General features: G+C 47.2%; 1 protein-coding gene across 1 annotated transcript; it reads left to right on the top strand.

Annotated features, from left to right (window-relative positions):
* Nucleotides 1-13,353: 13,353 nt before the first annotated feature.
* LOC120103954 (uncharacterized) lies at nucleotides 13,354-18,476 on the top strand. Its single transcript, XM_089928220.1, has 8 exons — nucleotides 13,354-13,602; nucleotides 14,138-14,323; nucleotides 15,957-16,208; nucleotides 16,334-16,507; nucleotides 16,725-16,831; nucleotides 17,162-17,523; nucleotides 17,601-17,666; nucleotides 17,770-18,476. The coding sequence occupies exons 2-8, from the start codon at nucleotides 14,141-14,143 to the stop codon at nucleotides 18,126-18,128; spliced, it is 1,503 nt and encodes a 500-aa protein (XP_089784346.1). The 5' UTR covers nucleotides 13,354-13,602; nucleotides 14,138-14,140; the 3' UTR covers nucleotides 18,129-18,476.
* The last annotated feature ends 3,637 nt before the right edge of the window (nucleotides 18,477-22,113 follow it).

Genomic DNA, 22,113 nt, shown 5'->3' with positions numbered 1-22,113 from the left:
CCGGCGCGCCCGAAAGGAGGTACGAAAGTTACACTCCTCTCAATGCTCCTCGGGTCGAAATCCTCATGGAGATCGAGAGCCGGGATCACATCCGGCTCTCACCTCCGAAGCCAGACACCAGAATCCGGCGTGATCCCCGGAAGTATTGCCGTTTCCATCGGGATCACGGCCATGATACCGAGGAGTGTTACCAGCTCCGGAACGAGATCGAGGCACTCATCCGCCGAGGGGTGCTCGATCGGTTCGTACAAGGCCGGCGTGAAGGGAAGAAGCCGGCCGAAGGGGCAGCGCAGCCTGAAGGTTCGAATGCCAACAGGCCTATCGCCGGTGTCATCAACACTATCCGAGGCGGGACCTCGGCTGGAGAAGCTCCAGGGGAAGAAACCTCGAAGCGCCTGCGCACCTCTGAAGCCATCTCCTTCTCAGATGACGACCTAGAGGGAGTCGAAACTCCCCATGATGATGCCGTGGTCATCTCCATGATCATAAACAAATTTGATGTAAAACGCATCTTAGTTGATAATGGAAGCTCGGCAAATGTTTTGTACTTTGGTGCGTATTGTAAAATGGGGATGACCAAAGAACAGCTACGGAGGATGAACGCTCTGTTAGTTGGATTTACTGGGGATTCAGTCCCAGTAGAGGGCGAGATTGACCTTCTGGTCACAGCCGGGCTCGCCCCCCGTGAGAGCACCGTAGGTATGAGCTTCCTTGTAATATGCTTGCCCTCGGTTTACAATGCCATCCTTGGAAGGCCAGGACTCAACGCCCTCCGAGCAGTAGTCTCGACCCACCATCTGCTCATGCGATTCCCCACCAGTCAGGGAGTCGGCGAAGTTCGAGGGGACCAAATGGTGGCAAGGCGATGCTACCTGACGACCCATGAGGCAAGGCGACCAGCCGAGGTGCCTGCCCCAGCAACTGACCAGCCCTCGACTGAGGTTATGGAGGCACGGAACGACCCACGGAAAGAGCGGGTAGAGCCTGGTGAGTTACTGATCCAAGTTCCCTTACGAGAGAACTCTCCTGAGCTAACCGTGCAGATTGGCTCTGGCCTCGACGAGTACAAGAGGGGTCGCCTCGTCAACTTCCTACGGGACAACATGGATGTTTTCGCATGGTCGCCTGCAGACATGCCGGGGATAGATCCTGAGATCATGGTCCACCGGCTCCAAGTAAAGCCGACCAGCAAGCCCGTGCGGCAGAAGAAGCGAGGCGCGGCCCCTGAACGACAGCAAGCAGCAGCCGAGGAGGTCAGCAAACTCCTTGAGGCCGGCTTCATCCGGGAGATAGCCTACCCGGAGTGGCTCGCCAATGTGGTCCTCGTCAAGAAAGCCAGCGGGAAGTGGCGTATGTGCGTGGACTACACCGACCTGAATAAAGCATGCCCAAAGGATAGCTTCCCACTTCCCAGCATCGACCAGCTCGTGGACTCCACCTCAGGTCATGAGATGCTGGCCTTCATGGACGCCTTCTCCGGATACAACCAGATCCGCATGGCACCAGAAGATGAGGAGAAGACAGCCTTTATCACCGATGGGGGAACCTACTGCTACAAGGTGATGCCATTCGGCTTAAAAAATGCCGGGGCAACTTATCAAAGGCTGGTCAGCCGGATCTTCAAAGACCAAATAGGCCGAAACATGGAGGTCTACGTAGATGACATGCTAGTGAAAAGCAAGGTGGCGCAAGACCATATAGCCGACCTCAATGAAGCATTCTCCACACTCCGAAAGTACCAGATGAAGCTCAATCCAGCCAAGTGTGCATTCGGAGTCACCTCCGGCAAGTTCCTCGGCTTCATCATTACACAGCGAGGAATTGAGGCCAATCCAGAGAAGATCCGGGCCCTCCAAGAGATGACGCCTCCCAGGACGGTCAAGGAGGTACAGCGGCTCACGGGCCGAGTGGCAGCCCTCGGGAGATTCATCTCCCGCTCGGCCGAGCGCTGCCTTCCATTTTTTGCAGCCCTCAAGAAGCCGAAGAACTTTTTGTGGTCGGACAAGTGCCAACAATCTTTTGAGGAGCTCAAGCATCTACTGGCTTCCCCTCCCCTGTCACAAAACCTCAACAAGGTGAGATCCTCTATTTGTACCTAGCCGTCTCCCCTGTTGCAGTAAGCTCGGTCCTGGTCCGAGAGGAGGGCAAACTCCAGAAGCCAGTATATTATACCAGCCGGGTCTTGAGGGACGCCGAGACCCGATACTCCAAGCTGGAGAAGACCGCCTATGCTCTGGTCATCTCGGCTCGGAGGCTCCGACCCTACTTCCAAGCCCACATAGTGGCTGTATTGACCGACCAGCCGGTCAAGCAGATCCTGCAGAGATCAGACCGTGCGGGCCGAATCACAAAATGGGCTATTGAGCTCGGAGAATTCGACATCGAGTACCGACCCAGACCGGCGATCAAAGCACAAGCGCTCGCAGACTTTATAGTCGAGTGCACTATACCGGATGAGGTCGAGCCTGAACCTGAGCCACCAGTGGAGCAGACCCCGAGTTTGACATGGACTCTGCATGTCGATGGCTCTTCAAACTCGGGGGGTAGCGGAGCAGGGCTCATTCTTACCAGCCCAGAGGGGGTGGTCGCCGAGCAAGCCTTGCGCCTTGAATTCCCTGCTTCCAACAATATGGCGGAGTATGAAGCACTTGTCGCCGGGCTCAAGCTAGCCAAGGAGCTAGGAGTGAAGGACTTGAAGGCCTTCAGTGATTCTCAGCTCGTCGTCAACCAAATTGTGGGAGACTTCGAAGCCAGAGACCCGATCATGCAGAAGTATTTCCAGAAGGTGCGGGATCTCACCTCGACCCTGGACTCTTTTCACATCCAACATGTCGCCAAGTCGGAGAATCTCAGGGCCGACCAGCTATCAAAGCTGGCGTCCTCTCGCATGAGTGAGCTTCCCAAGGAGGCAGTACTGGAGTATCTCCAAAAGCCCAGTACAGACGAGCCCGAGCAGACCCTCTGCACTGAGTTCGAGCCAAGCTGGATGGACGAACTCATCAGCTATTTACAAGATGAAGTCCTCCCCGCTGATGAACGAGAGGCTCGCCGGGTCAAGCGCCTCGCCACCCGGTACATACTGTATGAAGGAAAGCTCTATCGGAGATCCTTCACCTCTCCCCTCCTCAGATGCCTCCGCCCAACAGAGGCTGATTATGCCCTGCGTGAAGTCCACGAAGGAATCTGTGGAAATCATCTGGGAGGGCGAGCGTTGGCTCACAAAATTTTGCGTCAAGGATACTACTGGCCGACACTTCAGAAGGATGCTATGGACTTCGTCCAAAGATGTGACCGGTGCCAAAGGAACGCCAATGTTCAGCGCCGGCCCTCGGCTCCCCTGACTTCGATCAGTTCCCTTTGGCCTTTTGCCCAGTGGGGAATTGACATTCTTGGGCCATTTCCACTGGCCACCGGGCAAAGGAAGTTCCTGGTCGTCTCCATCGACTATTTCACTAAGTGGGTGGAAGCCGAGCCCCTCGCCCGGATCACCGAGTAGAAGATGCGAAATTTTGTCTGGAAGTCCATTATATGCAGATTCGGGCTTCCCCGCATCCTTATCTCCGACAACGGTCGCCAGTTCGACAACATCCGCTTCAGAGAGTTCTGCTCCGAGCTTGGCATTGACCATCGCTTCACCTCGGTCGCACATCCTCAGACGAACGGAGAAACCGAGGTAACAAATCGTACTATTTTGCAGGGCCTCAAAGCCAGGCTCGACAAATCCAAAGGACAATGGGTCGAAGACCTATACAATGTCCTGTGGGCTTACCGGACTACGTTCCGCGTCCCAACCGGCGAGACTTCCTTCAACCTGACATATGGGACGGAGGCCGTCATCCCATTGGAAATCGGGCTTCCCTCTCCAAGAGTCGAGCACCACGACGCCAGCTCCAATTCTTCGCAGCTCAGAAGCAACCTCGACCTGATCGAGGAAACAAGGGAGGCCGCCTGAGTTCGTATGGCGAGGTACCAGCAAAAGACAGCTCAGTACTACAACGCTAGGGTCAAAGTCAAATCCTTCATACCAGGAGACCTTGTCCTCAGAAGAGCTGAAGCCTCCCGACCGACTGAGCAAGGGAAGCTGGCCCCGAATTGGGAAGGACCATACCGAGTCACGCGCATCCGCCGACCCGGGACTTATCAGCTAGAGTCCCTAGACGGGGCTCCCATTCTGTGGAGCTGGAGTTCTGAAAATCTCCGCGTGTATCATCAGTAGGACCCCAAAGGGGTCCTTCATTATTCAATTATTGAATTTCATTCTATGGATTTCATTTCATAATAAACTTATGGTTTACGAACCTATTTTGAGCTTACCTATTCTCCTGGTTATCTCATGATGTCAGGTTCCTCCACCCCCGACCACGGTTGGGATGCCCCGATGTTTCGGGATGAGTACCTGCGTGGACTCCCTGAAGATGTTCGTGAGTCCGTGGTGCACTCTTCATCAACCAACGAGCTCGGCTCGTTCTCCTACCCTGACCACGGCCATGATGACCCTGGTCAGGATGCCCCGAGACGTCGGGATGCCCCGGTTACCGGGATGGCCCGAGACGTCGGGGTGCGGTCTTAGGTGACCAGACAAGCTCGGCTCGTTCTCCATCGGCTTCCACCGACGAGCTCGGCTCGTGCGTCCCCGGCTATGAGTTGCGGTCCTCTCTGACCAGACGAGCTCGGCTCGTTCGCCTACCCTGACCATGGCCATGATGACCCTGGTCAGGATGCCCCGAGACGTCGGGATGCCCCGGTTACCGGGATGGCCCGAGACGTCGGGGTGCGGTCTTAGGTGACCAGACGAGCTCGGCTCGTTCTCCATCAGCTTCCACCGACGAGCTCGGCTCGTGCGTCCCCGGCTATGAGTTGCGGTCCTCTCTGACCAGACGAGCTCGGCTCGTTCGCCTACCCTGACCACGGTCAGGATGCCCCGAGACATCGGGATGCCCCGATCCGTCGGGATGCCCTGAGACGTCAGGATGCCCCAATATATTGGGATGCCCTGCCACAACGGGATGCCCCGATTCGTCGGGATGGCCCGAGACGTCGGGATGCGGTCTTAAGTGACCAGACGAGCTCGGCTCGTTCTCCATCGGCTTCCACCGACGAGCTCGGCTCGTGCGTCCCCGGCTATGAGTTGCGGTCCTCTCTGACCAGACGAGCTCGGCTCGTTCGCCTACCTTGACCACGGTCAGGATGCCCCGAGACGTCGGGATGCCCCGATCCGTCGGGATGCCCCGAGACGTCGGGATGCCCCGGCTAAAGGGATGCTCGAGACGTCGAGATGAGCGCGGTCCTCTCTGACCAGACGAGCTCGGCTCGTTCTCCATCGGCTTCCACCGACGAGCTCGGCTCGTGCGTCCCCGGCTATGAGTTGCGGTCCTCTCTGACCAGACGAGCTCGGCTCGTTCGCCTACCCTGACCACGGCCATGATGACCCTGGTCAGGATGCCCCGAGACGTCGGGATGCCCCGGTTACCGGGATGGCCCGAGACGTCGGGGTGCGGTCTTAGGTGACCAGACGAGCTCGGCTCGTTCTCCATCGGCTTCCACCGACGAGCTCGGCTCGTGCGTCCCCGGCTATGAGTTGCGGTCCTCTCTGACCAGACGAGCTCGGCTCGTTCGCCTACCCTGACCACGGTCAGGATGCCCCGAGACGTTGGGATGCCCCGGTTACCGGGATGCCCCAATACGTTGGGACGTGGTCTTCATTGGCCAAACGAGCTCGGCTTGCTCTCCACCGACTTCAACACACGACCTCGGCTCGTTCATTGCTGGTTTTCTCTGCCGACATCCTCAAAGAACGGAGTCCGAGCAGAGGAGCATCTTCAGTCGCCTCGGCGTAGGGACGCACTTGGTACCAGGTACCCATTTATTTAATATCTTTACATTATTTCATTCTTGAATTTCTCTGCCGACGTCCTCGAAGAACAGGCCCCGAGCAGAGGAGCGTCTTCAGTCGCCTCGGCGCAGGGACGCACTTGGTACCAGGTATCCATTTATTTAATGTCTTTACATTATTTCATTCTTGAATTTCTCTGCTGACGTCCTCGAAGAACGGGCCCCGAGCAGAGGAGCGTCTTCAGTCGCCTCGGCGCAGGGACGCACTTGGTACCAGATACCCATTTATTTAATGTCTTTACATTATTTCATTCTTGAATTTCTCTGCCAACGTCCTCGAGGAACGGACTCCGAGTAGAGGAGCGTCTTCAGTCGCCTCGGCACATGGACGCACACGGTACAAGGTACCCATTTATGTTTCACATTAATGTTTCTACATTATCTATTGTCCTCGGATCTCTGCCGACGTCCTCAAAGAACGGACTCCGAGCAGAAAGCATTTGCAAACGCCTCGGCGAAAGAATGCTCATGACACCAGCACATTATATACTAAGTCCGGTGAATCCTTGTCACAAACTGACGATCATTCGACCCATTCGTTGGAGACGAATCTGGTCCGTCCCGGCAACACGAGGATCGAAGTTCACTAACTTCGCCGAAGTCCTGGCGACCGCCTTAGGGCTCGGTCGAATCCTGGACTAGGCTCGGAAAAATTCTCCGAGCCCAAACCCTTGGTATGAGCACAAGCGTTGCTATACCCCTAGACGAAGGACCGAGCAATGAGGCTTGGCGAGTTGAACCTAAACTTAGACCCTATGGCGGGTAAAAGCTGAGGCCTTAGAGCCCATATCTTCGGAACCTAAAATGGATCCGAGCAGAAAAATTTGGGACTATGACAATAGTTTCCAAAAAAGAATATATTCATTTCAAAAGGCCCGTAGGCTAAAGTACAAAATTCGGGTTTGGCCCTTACAAGTATGGGAGGCCATCCCGACTTTACAAAACAAAACAAAAATTACATCAAGGCTCGAGCTCGACCACCTCGGCCTCGGCAGTACCAGGAGTGGTCGGCTCAGCAGCCGGGACCCCCTCGGTGGCCTCGGCAGCAATAGTAGTGCCCCCGGAGGCGACCTCGGTCACTTCGGGGGCGGCTACGGCCGTCTCAGCCCCCGGAGTCTCTGCCTCCGCGGCCGGCCTCTCGACCCCTGCTCCCGGTTGGAGCAGGTTCACATCGAAATCCGGGAGGAGCCGCCGCAGTTGGTTGCGGAAATCCCGGAAGCCTTGAATCAGCCCGTTCACACCCTCCTCTTCTAGGAGGTCGCGAAACTCTTCCGACTCGCGGAAGAGCCTCACCGCGTTTTGGGCGTTCTCCCGAGCCTCGAGCTCCCGGGCCTCGTGGTACGCGGCTCTTCGCTCGAGGCCCCTCAGCTCCTGCTCGAGCTCTAAGTGACGAGCGCGGGCATTCCCCACCTCCTGCTCGCGGGAGGCCAGCGCTTCCTCGGCTCTGGCCAGCCGAGCCTCTGCGGCGCGCAGCTCGGACCTCGCCAATGCATGCGCGCCCTTTTCCTTGTCGAGCTCTGCGGTAAGAGCTCGAACCCTCTCCTCGGATGCTCCAGCTTTTTCCTGGAGCACCTGATGTTCGGCCTCAGCGGCTTGGTACTTCGCCTCGGCAGCCATGTACCTCGCCTGGGCCTCGTCGTAGCTGCGCTGGCACCTCCGGGCCCTCTACCGGTATTCTTGGACCAGGTGCATCAGCATCTCCGTCTCGTGCAAATGCTGCGAAAGAGACGAAGAGAGAAATATAAGACACCACTAGTGAAGGATCTATACAGATTACTCAAGAGGGAAATTTTACTTACCCGGACGGCGTTGCAGCGGGTAGCGTCCATGTAGAGGTGGCAATCGGGTCAGGTCAGGCATAAACAGGTCGGGTCAAGTACAGGTCGGGTCAGAAAACTATAAATCTGAACCCGACCTGTTTATTAAACGGGTCAGGAATTACAAACCTGAACCTGACCTGTTTATTAAACAGGTAACCCGACCCGACCCGTTTAACCTGTTTAATAAACAGGTAACCTGTTTACCCAACCCGACCCGACCTGTTTAACCTGTTTGCCCAACCTGACCCGTTTAACCTGTTTAGACCTGTTTAATCTGTCCAACCTAACCTGTTTAACCTGTCTAACCCGACCTGTTTAGACCTGTTTAGACCTGTTTAGACCTGTTTAACCTGTTTAACCCGTTTAACCTGTTTAACCCGTTTAACCTGTTTAACCCGTTTAACCTGTTTAGACCTGTTTAACCTGCCCAACAGTTAAACGGGTTAAACAGTTTAAACGGGTCAGACATCTAAAACCCGTATCCGACCCAATTAATAAACAGGTTAAACGGGTCGACCTGTTTACGACCCGAACCTGTTTAGGCCAAACCCAAACCTGTTTATGGCGGGTCGAACACGGGTCGGGTTGGCGGGTCGGGTCATATTTTGCCACCCCTACGTCCATGAAAGCATTGTAGCTCATAGACCGCATCATGGCCCGGTCGGCCGGAAGCAGCGCGAGCTGAAACACTTCGCGCGCTACCTGAGGGTTTTCGAGGGCCGAATCGCCCTCGAACACCGACCAGGTGGGTGCAAAGGGCACCCGTTCTTCCGAGCTCAATGGGCCCGGGAGGCCAGCGTCATCTGGCCTAGGTGGAGCCGACCCCGAGGCTCCTTGACTGCTCCCCGGCTGGGAGCTAAGGGGCTGGGGTCGGGCGAGCGGCCGATCTGACCGCCGCACAACTATCGCGGGGCGTGCAAGCACGGCACCCGCGGGACTCCTCCCCTGGTCGGCGACTGAAGCGTCCCGCCGACCAGGACTCTGCGCCAAGGGCGCCGGGCATGAGGGCACCACCGAGGCCGCCCTGGAGCCCGAGCCCCCGGAATCCGCGCCCTCCCTCCGATCAGCTTCGGGGCGCGCGGGCTGAGAAGGGCCCGCCTCGGGATGCGCAGGGCGGGAAGGACCCGCCTCGGTCACCACTGCTGCCGAGGGAGTCGAGGTCGCCGAGACCTTTTGCTTCTTCCTCGGCTCGGTAGGCTCCCCCGAGAGCTCAGCTGCCCTCTTCTGGAAGCGGGCGTAAAGGACTTCGCTTTTGGTCACCATTTTTGCGATGTCTGCAAAGATGAACAAAATTAGAACATTAGAACAATAAGGAAATAAAAAGTTGCTGTAACTATCCTTACCCTGAGGACGTGCCGAGCTCAGGCCCACGTTCACCAGAGCGTCCTCGCTAATGAGACCGTTCAGCAAGATCCCGTCCCCGAGGCCGCGGATGGTGTCGAGGATCCCCTGCTCACGTTGAGAAAGCTGGGGGGCCTGTTGATGGACTTAAGCTAGGCCGGCCTCCACCTGGGGTCAAACCCCCAGGACCGTTCAGAGCCCAGGAAGAAGAATTTCTCCTTCCAGCCATGAATGGACGAGGGGGCACCATGAAAGAGTGGCCGACCCGCCCGAAGGGCGATGTAAAGCCACTCCCCGTCTTCCGGATTCGACTTAAAAATGAAAAGTCGCCGGAAGACGTTGACAGAGGTAGGAATCCCCTGCAGTAAACACAGTGACAGGAAGCCCATCACTGTTCTCCAGGCGTTCGGAGTGAGCTGCGCCGGAACCAACTGGCATACCGCCAGCAACTCATTCACGAAGCCGTGAAGAGGAAATCGGAGGCCGGCCCAGAGTGACTCCGAGTGCACTCCGATCCGGCCTACCGGAGGATCGGTTATCCGATCCCTTTGCCTGGCGGGTTCCAAACGGAACCCATGAAGAGGGAAAAACCACTCTTCGGTCATCTCGACCTCCAGGACACCCATAATGGACACGACTTCACTGGGAAGAGAACCCATTACAAGGGAAAAAGAAATCAAAAAGAAGAGGGACCTGGGGAAGATGCCGGAAAAAAGAGACTTCGGTCTGAGGAAGACTGGGAGAATAGGGAGCTGGAAGCAGGAAGCAATAGAAAGAGGACAGAAGGCCGGGGGAGGGTTTATATAGACCTCCCCAACGGCCTGGATCAGCGAAAGACACTGTATCCTGTTTAGGATGGTGACACGTGTCGGTCCAAAAGACAGAACGACGCATTCAATTAAGGCCAGCGCTTCGAACGACGAAGCGCCCCATCGAATCGTGCGGAAAGGCGTCCGCAATCGAAGATCGTGCGGCCCCATCATGAGCCCACGATACGAGGACGCTTTGCAAAAAGTATCCCAATAATGAGGCTTTTTCGGGAAACAAGAGACGCCGCCTATTAAAGACACCTCGAAGCTTCCGATAATTCAAAACGCGCAGTAAATTAAAAATTTTTTGGAAACCGAAATGACCCAACAAAGCTACTTCCCGCGCTCCAGCTGGTAGCCAGCTGGAACTCGGAAGTCGGGGGGTAGTGTTGGGGGGAAAACCCCAAGTCATACTGCTACGGAGGCGCTCGGCCAAAGGGCACCGACCGGAAAGGCGCTCGGCCGAAGGGCGCCGACCCGAAGGACGCTCGGCTAGAAAGTGCCGACCAGGAAAGCGTCCGACTAAGGAGCGCCGACCAGAAAGAGCGCCAGGAAGAGGCGCCCAACTAGAATCACCAAAGTAAAGCTGCTCGGCTAGAAAGAGCCGACCAGAGGACGCCGACCAGAAAAGCGCTCAAATAAAGAGCGCAGGCCGGAGACCGCCAAATAAAGGCGCTCGGCTAGGAGGTGCTCGTTCAAAGGGCGCCGGCCAGGAGTACTCAAAAGCAGCCCCGCCACAGGGCGCCCTATTGGGCGACCAGCTCGGCTCGGCACCCCTGCCGAGCCGATGCCTTAACCAAGTATTTAGCCTGCCGCTATCTTCAAGCCATCAAAGCATAAGATCTCCGCAGGCATTCGGCACGACTCGTCATTAATGCACGAGACCCCTTCAAGTCTCCGATGCACTCAGTCATTTAATGAACACGGCTCAAGACGATCTCCGGATCACTGAACCATCAGAGCGTATGGCTCTTCCTGACCGCCGGTTCATTCAGCAATTAATGCACTTACCATCCACGGACCCCAGGCCCACCACGGCCGGCGGTTCAACCACTCCAACAGGTCCGATCGACCGTGACAACTCCCTGGTTCCGGCCTGATTCGGTCCCATTCTCCACTACGCCATTAATGGGCCAAATCGTGCCCAATTATGACGGAAAGGGACAAATTCCCCGGTAACACAAAATCCCACTATAAAAGGGAACCTGGGGGAAAAGAGAGGGGACAGAAAAACACACACCGGAAAAACTCCGAAAGAGAGGAGGGGAAAGAACACATGAAGTAAAAAGCACAGACACAATTGATGACATCAAATCTCTTCACCTTATCCACATATTGATGCTGTCTTCTCCGCATACTCTCTCCCTCCTGCTCTCTCCAGATATTCCTCCTCTGACTTAAGCATCGGAGGGCCGGTGCCGGAGAGCCCGGCCACCGGTTTTTCCTGCAGGACCAGCGCCCCGCCAGTGGAGGACGCGGCCGGCCGGCGCACCGCCGTCCGCCCCCTGTAGCAGCGGAGCTCCTCCTTCCCCAGCTTCGCGGCGGCCCCCGGGTCTAGTTTCCAGCAACAGGTTCCTTGAATCCAAACAAATGATCAACATATATTGTCAAAGTGCAAGTCATGCTCACGTATCACTCCATAAAATTTGATCATAAACAATGAAACAATACATTGAACAACAAAATAATCGATTTTAATAATCAACATATATCATGAGATCCATTAGAAATGTGGAGATATGTTTTCAAGCGTCAAATCAATACCCCTACCTAACAAATAACAAAGAACTTATAATGCATCTTGTGAACCTGAAGTTGAACAAAAAGAAAAAAAACTTATACACCCGTACATAAAACATGCCAAATAGTGGTGCAAATAGGTCGCATCGAGTCGGATCCTGGATGATACCAATTCGATCCTATTTTTTATTCGGGTCCTAATTTTGGATTCAGATCCGACCTGGTTGAAGACCGGGTCGGATCAGGTCCGAGTTGGATCGTATTCGGATTCGAATCGGGTTCAATTTTTTTTACTTTTAGGAAAGAATTTGGGCAAATCTAATTTGGTCATATCAAGAGGTGCTGGATGACCCATGACTTTGAAAGACTTGCGATTGACCTCCAGTCAGAACAGATAGAACCATGACTACTAACTAAGTCGGTCTACAAGCCAAATTTCATATCACACTATATTTTGTCCGTATGACTGATTGGACGGAACTTGGTGTCTCCCTGCTCCCCTCTCACGAGGATAAAAAAATCCCAGACCTTCTTCCAAAATCCAATTCCATTGCAGAAAACTGGCACATGACCCATATTCAGTTCAGTGTTCCCTCCCTTCCTCCCTGCGAAAGTTAAAAAAAACAGAAGCCAAAAAATAGAAGAAAAAAAAAAAGCCAGCTACCGAGACACCAAAGGTATCGACAGTGTAATAGATCGAGAGAGAATCCTGATGGACGAAGAGTGCTATGACCCACACAAAAAAAAACTCTCTTTTGCTTCCCCCCCTCTCTCTCTCTTCGGATCCATTCGAGTCGAATCGGATCCGTTCGATAAACCCAGAGCCGACCCAAAAAATGATTCGGATCCAATTTTAGAATCGACCCGGACCCACGGGTCCTAAAATTCGGGTCGGGTCGGATCTCGGGTCGACCCGACCCATTTGCAGCCTTAATGCCAAATAAAGATTTAGCATATCTACATTTTTCAAAAAAAATCTGGATAAAATTAAGATACAAGTTAGCATAAATCACAATCATAAGTAATATAACTAGGGTCAAACTTGGATATGCAAGCCAATTTTTTGAAAAATCATGTACACCAGGTGGTCATGCACGTCAGCAATCACAACTTTTCGTTTCTATGGGCTCGATTCTTCAAGCACCCATCTTGATGCAATCACAATCTCTTGTTTTTATGGGCTCCGTACTTCAATCACAAACAATATAACTTAGGACAAACCTGGATATGCAAGCCAATTTCGTGAGAAATTATACCTTACACTGCATGCACCAAGTGGTCGTGCATGCCAGCAATTATAATTAACCTCTTGTTTCTATGGGCTCCGTTCTTCAAGTACTCATCTCGATGCATCACTATATAAACAGACAGCTCTGATTATGGTAGGTGGTGCATGCCCCCTAGAATATAATTTCTTCAGTTTGTTAGGTTGGCTGCGTATTGGTTGCAGCTTTTTTTTTTTCCCGCTACTTAACAATGGACAGGTGGCATGCATACAGAGCAGAAGCAAAAGTAAGTCCTGCAACCCCTTAATCAAAACCCAGGAATCCCAACTGTAAACGATGAGAGACCTCGTAACTAGGCCACCTGTCCAACTGGTCGCATGGAAGTCGGCGGATGTCGTCCTTCCTTTCCAACTGGTTGCATGGAAGTCGGAGGATGTCGCCGCTTTTGCACTGCTTCAAAAGAAGTAAGAAGCGCTGCTACCAGCCAGTAAGAGATGTAATCCGTCTGCCTCGTCATCGGATCCGCACGGCGCCGCCGCTCTCCACGTGGCACCGTCCAATGGGAATCAACTAGGAGCTTCGACGAGCCTAACTAACTACCCCCCTCCCCGCTTCCTTCGTTTCGTTCCCTTGAAAGGACTCTGTTTCCGTAAAACGGCCTCCCCAGATTTTTTGAAACAGAGCTCCTTTTCCTCCCCTTCGGCTCTTCTCTCCTTCCTTTGTTTCCTTTTCGTTTACAATCCTTTGGAGAGCGAGTTGCTTAACCTAAAGAAGGTTGTTTTTTTTTCTCCCCGTTTCCTGTCGTTTCAATTCTAAACTTATCTCATCTCATCAGATATTCTTTTCATGTTTGTTTTTGTTAGACCCTGGATTGGGTTGTAGATAACTTAGATGCGAAGATTGGATTGTTGTCATCGGGAGTAGCTTCAGTATTTGCTTAGGTTATTCTTGTATCTGCTTTTATTTATTTTATAATTTAATTTCATCTCATTAAATTGTTCTTGTGGTTGAACCTCTTAGGTGGATAGCTTGGAATCTATAGTTTTTTTTGTTTAAAACATCTCATATGCATGAGATGTACCTTAATCGGATTGAAAACTGTGATGGATTTTACCATTGGTACTGTTGGCAATAGTGCTTAAAAAAATAATTTTTTTATATAAAGGTTTTTCTTTTCTCTGCGTTTTTTTTAATCTCATTACATTAGATTGAATACTTTAGGATTTGTTGGTTTATGTAGGTTGGAATATGGATATAGTCTGATGTTATTCGTTTTTGCTCCCAAATATATTATTCATTAATTTTGTAGGAGATGATGGATGAAGGTGTTGGGTTAGAAGGAAGTGTTGAATGGGCTGAGCAAGAGGGGAGCTTTAATAGTTGGCTCGATAATGTGCTTGCTTCTGATGAGATTGAGAGTCCTCGCATGGTTGAGGAAGAGAATAGACCTCGAGATAGGCCCAAAGAGCCAGAGTCAAATTCCAAGAGGCAGAAGGTCAGTTCTTTTTTCTAAACTTGTATAAGAAATGGCCTTTTTTATCCGGCCATCAAGAACTTGCCAAAGATAACAATGATAGGTATAAGTCAAAAAATAACTTGCATTAAAAAGGCAATGTACTGGTGAGAACTTTCTCAGATGTGCTAATGAGGAGATATATTCTAGCTACTCTGGATATTCTATCCTTATTTTGAAAATAACCTATGTTTTCATCATAATACACTTGTTTTAAGTGCAAAATGTATATTTAACGAAATATAACTCATTATAGCCAAGGTTAAGCTCCATTACCATCATTGAATTGTGAATCATGTGAAAATAATTAATACCTCCATCTTTTGGTATTTCCGTGGCTCTAGCAAGTACCTAGTTGTCCTTGTATCAATGAGGTTTTTATGCGCTAACGGTAAATAATTTAAATTAGATTCATTTAGGGAATGTGTGTTGTCCCTAAGTTGTGTTTAGATCTCTATTTGAAATTTTTTTAAGTGTTATATTGCCTACATTAGCAAGACAGAGATTAGGAAGTAAATTTGGTTAGGCTAAAGCAAGTCAATTTAGTTATGTTGATTTAGAGTGGAACAGATCAATATTGATAGTAATCATGGGCCTGAAATTGTTGATCATTTGTTCTCTCAATACTCCTTTTCAACGTTTTAGAAGACAATTTGCTCTTTGTTAGGTGTGCTCCTCCCTCAATACTCTTTTGAATTTCTTTGTCTTGACTGGAGGCATAGAAATTTCTCTAAGCCTACTTAGTCTATCATTCTTATGTTGACTGCGGCCATAGCTTGGTCATGTTGGAAGGAACAAAATTCTAGAATTTTTCTTAATAAGCGATCTTCTGTGGTAGCTATAGCTTTAAGATGTCTCCATCTATTTAATGATTGGTCATCCCTATGTAATTACAAAAGTAAAAGAGCTTCCACCTGCACTTTCAGAAGACTAAATTTTCATTGAAGTGGATTTCTGGCTTCCATTACCCAAAGATGTCTCATGTTTTTATTTACCTTCAGAGTTGGCTTTATTATGGACTGGTTTCAGCATCCTGGTTGTTTTTCGTCGACAGACTTCAACAACTTTTATTGGCAGATTCACCTCATTGCTGCATCTCTTGTTTTATTATCTCTTCTCTCTAATGATTAATCTGTCAGAATTGGAACCTGTTCAGTTCTTTTTTTTCACTCTGTTATCAAAGCTGACCCTGTTATTATCTTTTTAAATAAAATTTTGGGTGGCTAATCCTCCCTTCATCTCAAAAAAGAAAGAAAAAAAAGAGAACAAAGGTATAATCTAGTAGTGTGTTTGCACATATTTAGGTAGTTTGGTTTGAAGTTTATCATGAGGTTACATTAACAGGTTCCAGTTTGAGATCGAAGGAGGTATAGTGATGTTTTAATAGATAATTACTTGAATTACAAGAGTTGCAAGTGGCATTTGAACTAGATTAACCCTGAAGCAATTGACTGCATGAAATCGAGTTCGCTTTCCTTCTAATGTCCCTATGGTTATTTTTTGTTAGAAACTAATATTTTTTACAAAGCTAATTTTTTATGGAGTTCTAAATGTATCTTGTCTTTTCTATTTGGCGATATTTTCTTACTGGTTTATTTATTTTTAATCTATGCAGATAGGTCCATGCACTGACAAGACAGAGGAACCCAGTCCTCTGGGTTTGATTTTACGCATAACTCCATCTTTCTTGGATCTCATTGATAGGAAGCTATCTCAAAAGAAGACCACTCCTCTTAATGGACCAACTTCGGGTACTAGTATAGAAAAACAACAGACCAGAAATGATGAATATAACATCCAACCCACATTAATGAAATGGAAGGCTTCAAATTTTCCTGCAACAAAACTCAAGATCGGCTGTTGGGAGGTAATCTTACGTCTTGACTTGATAGAACAATTCAGAAAAAGCAAATGCTCAAAACCAAATGCTCTAATTAGTTTTTCTTCTTAGCATCTAACAATTTTTTTTTAAACTATGTTTCATAATTTTAGAGGAAGTCAAGAAATGAAGGTGATATTGTAGCTAAGTTTTACTATGCTAGGCGAAAACTTGTTTGGGAGATACAAGAAGAAAGATTGAAAAAAAAGATTGAGATCCAATGGACCGATATCTCAGCAACCAGAGCACGATTCATACGGGATCAACCAGACATTCTGGAAGTTGAGGTTAGATGTTTTCCTTAGACATATATTCTCATTTTATTGATTACTTTTGCTACTTTTTCTTTTTCCATAGACTACTTTTATTGTCTTAGACATGTTTTGAACTAATTCTTGGCTTTGGATGGCTTTTTGAAGTTTCTTAATGATTTCATTCTTTTAATAACAAAATTTGGAATATTTGTTTGGGTTTGATAACTAAGATATTTGGTACCTAGTGCAGTTAAGGCAGCAGCCCATGTTCTTTAAAGAGGTAAATCCTCAGCCAAGAAAGCATACTAATTGGGAAGCTTGTTCTGATTTTACCAGTGGGAATGCAACCACATACAGGTACATAAAAATTACATTTACGTCACTTTCTTGGACCTCTGTCATTTTGCTAAGCCTTTCAATGGATTTTACACCTTCAAATATTTCCATATTTGTTGAAATATACTTCTTTTTTTTTGAGAGAGAGAGAGAGAGGAATGTATTTTTTTATTGATGAAGTAGATAAATCCTTCGATTCAGATCTCCAGTCCTTCAATGTTTAGTCCATGTTAAACTACATCTATAGGAGCTTCTGAAATTATCAAGAACAAACAAAAACAGAATAATATCTTCTTTAGTAAAGTTCATGTAATATTCTCATAGCTTGTTTCTTATTTTTATTTCCTTCAGGAGGCACTATCTTGAGTTTGCAGAAGGAACTTTGGAGAAACATTATGAAAGGCTTTTACGTTCTGATCATCGGCTACTTACGTTGAGTCAGAAAGTTTTTGGAAGCCATGATTCTCAGTTTTTTGAAACCGTTAATAGCGACATGCAAGATATGTGCATGCTCACACCAAAATTTCCACCTATTTCAAATCAACCATCCAGCAACTGGTGTCCACCTCATCTGAATCATATTGACAATCAAGGGAGTGCTCCTACTCACATGTGGACCTTTGAATCTCTTGATCCAGCAGTTGGTGCCAACCATCCACTTTCACTGCTGACACCAACACCCAGAGTTATACAAATGAATTCGCCAAGTTCAGGTAATTTGTCTTAATTTAACCCGGAGTTAATCTAGTGAGATGAGGATGCTAATTGTTTCTTTCTTTTCCTTTTCAAGTCATGGAGTGCCTACCAACTATGAATCAAGGTGCAAGTTCTTTGAATCCAATGACATCCTACTTGGGTAAATCATTTCTTCATTAGTCTTTCATTTCATTATGTGATATTCTACTACCATGAGCTCTTGCTAAGAATTTTTTTTCCCTTTCTTTCTTTCTTCAATGTAGCAGACAACTTTGCACTTAACAATGGCAACTCTGCAACAGATTCTACCCTGAACAGAATGACTCAGCTTTGCAATCAAGACATTCAAAGTTTGAGAAGGGTCGATGACATAAGCGAGCGCCAAATCCAACAACTACCCTGGGACACCTGCGCGACTCCAGCTCCTAATTTTCTTCCTGGGCGAGTCTCTGCTAATACCTTATTAACTCATACAGCTGAAACAGAAAATTTCCATGTCCCGAGACAAGGTCAATCACTCGAGGAGCATTTAATGAGCGAGTCAGATGATCTGGATGCATTTGCTGCTGATGACTCTAGGCTTCTTTCTTCAGTAAAATCTATTGGGTCAGTCATTTACTAAGAAGCACCACCAGATTCACAACCGCAATCCTCAAATGAACTGGATGATGGTAACCAAAACACCGATGGCACAAAGTCTCCATTGGAATCAAGGGACTCCAAGCAGTTAATCCATTCTATGACTAATTCCCATGGCACCTACAATTAATCATCAAACCTTCATTAGGCTTGGCCAAGAAAAGAGTTCTCATGGCAGAATCCAGTAGTCTTCATCATCAACTTGCTGAACTGTTTCCTGGTTTGTTTCAATTTCTTCTGCGTTTGTTTTTGTCGCAACAGAACATTCAGACTGCCGTTAGTACTGTGCCAGTAGAAGCACCAAACAGGTTATTCTACTGATGCGTTTCTATTTCCTGGTTGTTTTCTCTTGCATGGTTATACTCTCTCTCTCTCTGTGTGTGCGCGTGTGCAAATCAACTGACTGCTTGGGAAAGAGGGTTCGGCTGAATGGACTGGATCTGGATATTTGCTTCGAATGACAAGAAAGTATTTATTTTGAATTATGATGCCGTTCGACATGATTTAGTTCTCACCATTGGAAGCATCATCATATAGAACTATAGCAGAGTGCTTGAGCTTTTGAATATGAGCTTTTGCTATTGGCTTTTAATTTGATCGATATCTGAAAGACTGTTGTTATAAAAGGATTTTACCTTCTTGACACTAAAATGACATCACAGCACTGACTAAACTTTATCTTGACTGATCTTTATGAAGAATGAAGATTAGCCATGGCAGCGAGCAAGCATAGTCTCCCAAACATTGAAAAATGCCTTGGTTCTCACTTCTCAGTGCTATGAAACTGGTTGTTTAGATGCATGGAAATAGGAGATTGTGTGATGAATATTGTAAGAGCGAAATGGATTCAAAAGACGGCGATGAGTACCCCAAGTTTGCAGAACTGAAAAACTTCCAAGCTCTATTTCTATCTGATTTCACTGAGACCATTCATCGAAATGTGTACTTGGTGGGAAGGGTAGCTCCTCATTCCATTTTTTCATTTAGGCCATTCAAATTATAATGTCAATATCGTTCTTTTTTTTAACCTCTGGGCTGACAAGTAGGAACAATGCTTGCATTACTTATAATATTTTAAAGGGCCGGCAGTTGAATAATACACAGTATGATGAACTTGGCCGGTATCTTTGAATTTGTATCTTTGAAGTGGTTTGTGCAGCATAGCAAATCTGGTATCCAAGTTGTGTCAAACACTCTTGGCCCGACAGCAGTGGCGGGGGGCTGATCTGGTCCAACCCGGTTTCTTATTTGGGTTTTAATGTTGGACTTAGATCCAACCCGACAGAAGATTAGATTGGTCAGGTCAGATCCATGACTAAAATTTTTGACCCAACGGATCGTTCAGGTTGGGTCGAGTCTATGTATAACCGGGTTCCAATCTGAAAGATTCGAATCTGAATGGGTCTAGTTCACACATAGAGTTCAAAAATGAAAGAGTAAAATTTTAATAAAAGAAAATTCTAAGTTCATCATAAGATATGGATATCTCTTTGAAAACATGTTATGATACATTTGGCGTGGTATTTTTTCCGAACAAAAGTTAAAAAATAATTGAAAAGTGTTCCAAAAATTGAGCATTCTCAATAGACTATACGAATTATTATGTTTATAAATATCTAATAGACTAAAATAAAGTATGGATAGAATGTCAAGTCAATCACACTATCAATCTACCATCTAAAAGTGAAACTTTCCATCCAATGACATCATTTGATTATCTAGTTTGCTATAACTTCTCCTATGTTATGTGAAAAAATCAAACAAGAAGCTTGGATTGGCAGGATGATAACCCCATTTATTTCAAACCAATTAATTGGTGATGGATGCCACCATTATTTAGGACTAATCTCTAATTGGAACCGGAGGAGAGTAGACTATAGATGGTAGACTGGCTTAACACCACCCTCTCCGACCTCGGGTTTACATGTATATTGGGTTTGGGTCAGGTCAGTTCAAGTCAGATAATAGGTCAGAAGACCCAAATTAGACCCATATAGCAATAAGATCAGGCCAGGTCAGAACTCAATAAACCTAGATCCGACTCCAAATGTGGAACAGATCCAAATTTGAAACCTGACCTAGCTCCAAGGGTCCTTAAATTGGGTCCATATCGGACCTAAACGGATTGGGTCGGGTTGGATCATAGGTCAACCAAACTCATTTGCAATCTTACTTGGCCTGATAGGTGAAGAGAGTATTGCATCATCCATATGGTGTGGCCACAAGACTTACGAGTCGAAATTATCGACACAAGGGGAAAAATTAAAAAGCAAGCTCCTAAGAGTATTGCTCTTTTGTAAGAAAAAAAAAGGTTCTTAGTGATGCAAAATAAAAAAAAAATAGAAAGAAATGTGTAGATGGATAGAAATTTAAATTTTTGAATATTCATGTGCACCTAATAAACATCCATGCAATAAAGATGAGTTGCGGGCACATATATGTCAACTTGTGAACTAATCAAGATCACCAAGATGTGTCATATGAGTGAGGTGTTCTAGCTTTTTTTTTTTGTTAAGATGGATATATTATACATTCCTTATATAGATACATCTATGAGAGTCAGAGTACAAAAGATCGGTAAGTTGGGAGGGGGAGGGGAGCCCCTATCCTATGAGTCGCATAAACATTTTCTGAATAAATATAATGATAAATTTCAGTCTATTGGTCCAAAAGTTATGATCATTAAAGTAAGTACATAGCAGAGTCACACTCTCTGTATGTAACACTAAATTGGCAGGATAGTCATATAAGTCAGGCTGATAACAAAACAGCCACTGCAAGGCATCACTCCTAAGCAGCCAAAATAGGCTTTTCAATTAAATTTTTACCCTTTTCTTTTTCCACCCTTCCCTGCTAAGTTCCGCAATGTTAATGCGTTCTCAGTCACACTCCATCCTGTGCATCACTAGCCTCCCACAGCACCTAATTATAATCTCAAAAACCTCAGAGCACATAACAAAATTTAAACATCCAACTTAGAGATTTAAGAAGGGCACAAGTTGTTGGCTGCTCTTTTTTTCTTTTCTTCTCTTTAAGTTTCTCTATCAACATGTCTAAGACAATAAAAGTAGTCTATGGAAAAAGAAAAAGTAGCAAAAGTAATCAATAAAATGAGAATATATGTCTAAGGAAAACATCTAACCTCAACTTCCAGAATGTCTGGTTGATCCCGTATGAATCGTGCTCTGGTTGCTGAGATATCGGTCCATTGGATCTCAATCTTTTTTTTCAATCTTTCTTCTTGTATCTCCCAAACAAGTTTTCGCCTAGCATAGTAAAACTTAGCTACAATATCACCTTCATTTCTTGACTTCCTCTAAAATTATGAAACATAGTTTAAAAAAAAATTGTTAGATGCTAAGAAGAAAAACTAATTAGAGCATTTGGTTTTGAGCATTTGCTTTTTCTAAATTGTTCTATCAAGTCAAGACGTAAGATTACCTCCCAACAGCCGATCTTGAGTTTTGTTGCAGGAAAATTTGAAGCCTTCCATTTCATTAATGTGGGTTGGATGTTATATTCATCATTTCTGGTCTGTTGTTTTTCTATACTAGCACTCGAAGTTGGTCCATTAAGAGGAGTGGTCTTCTTTTGAGATAGTTTGGTTTGAAGTTTATCGTGAGGTTACATTAACAGGTTCCAGTTTGAGATCGAAGGAGGTATAGTGATGTTTTAACAGATAATTACTTGAATTACAAGAGTTGCGAGTGGCATTTGAACTAGATTAACCCTGAAGCAATTGACTACATGAAATCGAGTTCGCTTTCCTTCTAATGTCCCTATGGTTATTTTTTGTTAGAAACTAATATTTTTTACAAAGCTAATTTTTTATTGAGTTCTAAATGTATCTTATCTTTTCTTTTCTATTTGGCGATATTTTCTTACTGGTTTATTTATTTTTAATCTATGCAGATAGGTCCATGCACTGACAAGACAGAGGAACCCAGTCCTCTGGGTTTAATTTTACG

The sequence above is a fragment of the Phoenix dactylifera genome, chromosome 17 (genome assembly GCF_051530095.1).
Source record: "Phoenix dactylifera cultivar Ajwa chromosome 17, Ajwa_hap1_PhDact_Kaust_v1.1, whole genome shotgun sequence".
Taxonomy (NCBI): domain Eukaryota; kingdom Viridiplantae; phylum Streptophyta; class Magnoliopsida; order Arecales; family Arecaceae; genus Phoenix; species Phoenix dactylifera.
Note: the sequence above shows the minus strand (reverse complement) of the source record. Positions and strands in the feature narration are given on the sequence as shown.

Coding starts and splice junctions, on each gene's coding strand:
- LOC120103954 (XM_089928220.1), top strand. CDS start 14,141: ATGATGGATGAAGGTGTTGGGTTAGAAGGAAGTGTTGAATGGGCTGAG. Junction 16,832..17,161: donor GGGAATGCAACCACATACAG/GTACATAAAAAT, acceptor TATTTCCTTCAG/GAGGCACTATCTTGAGTTTG. Junction 17,667..17,769: donor TCCAATGACATCCTACTTGG/GTAAATCATTTC, acceptor TCTTCAATGTAG/CAGACAACTTTGCACTTAAC.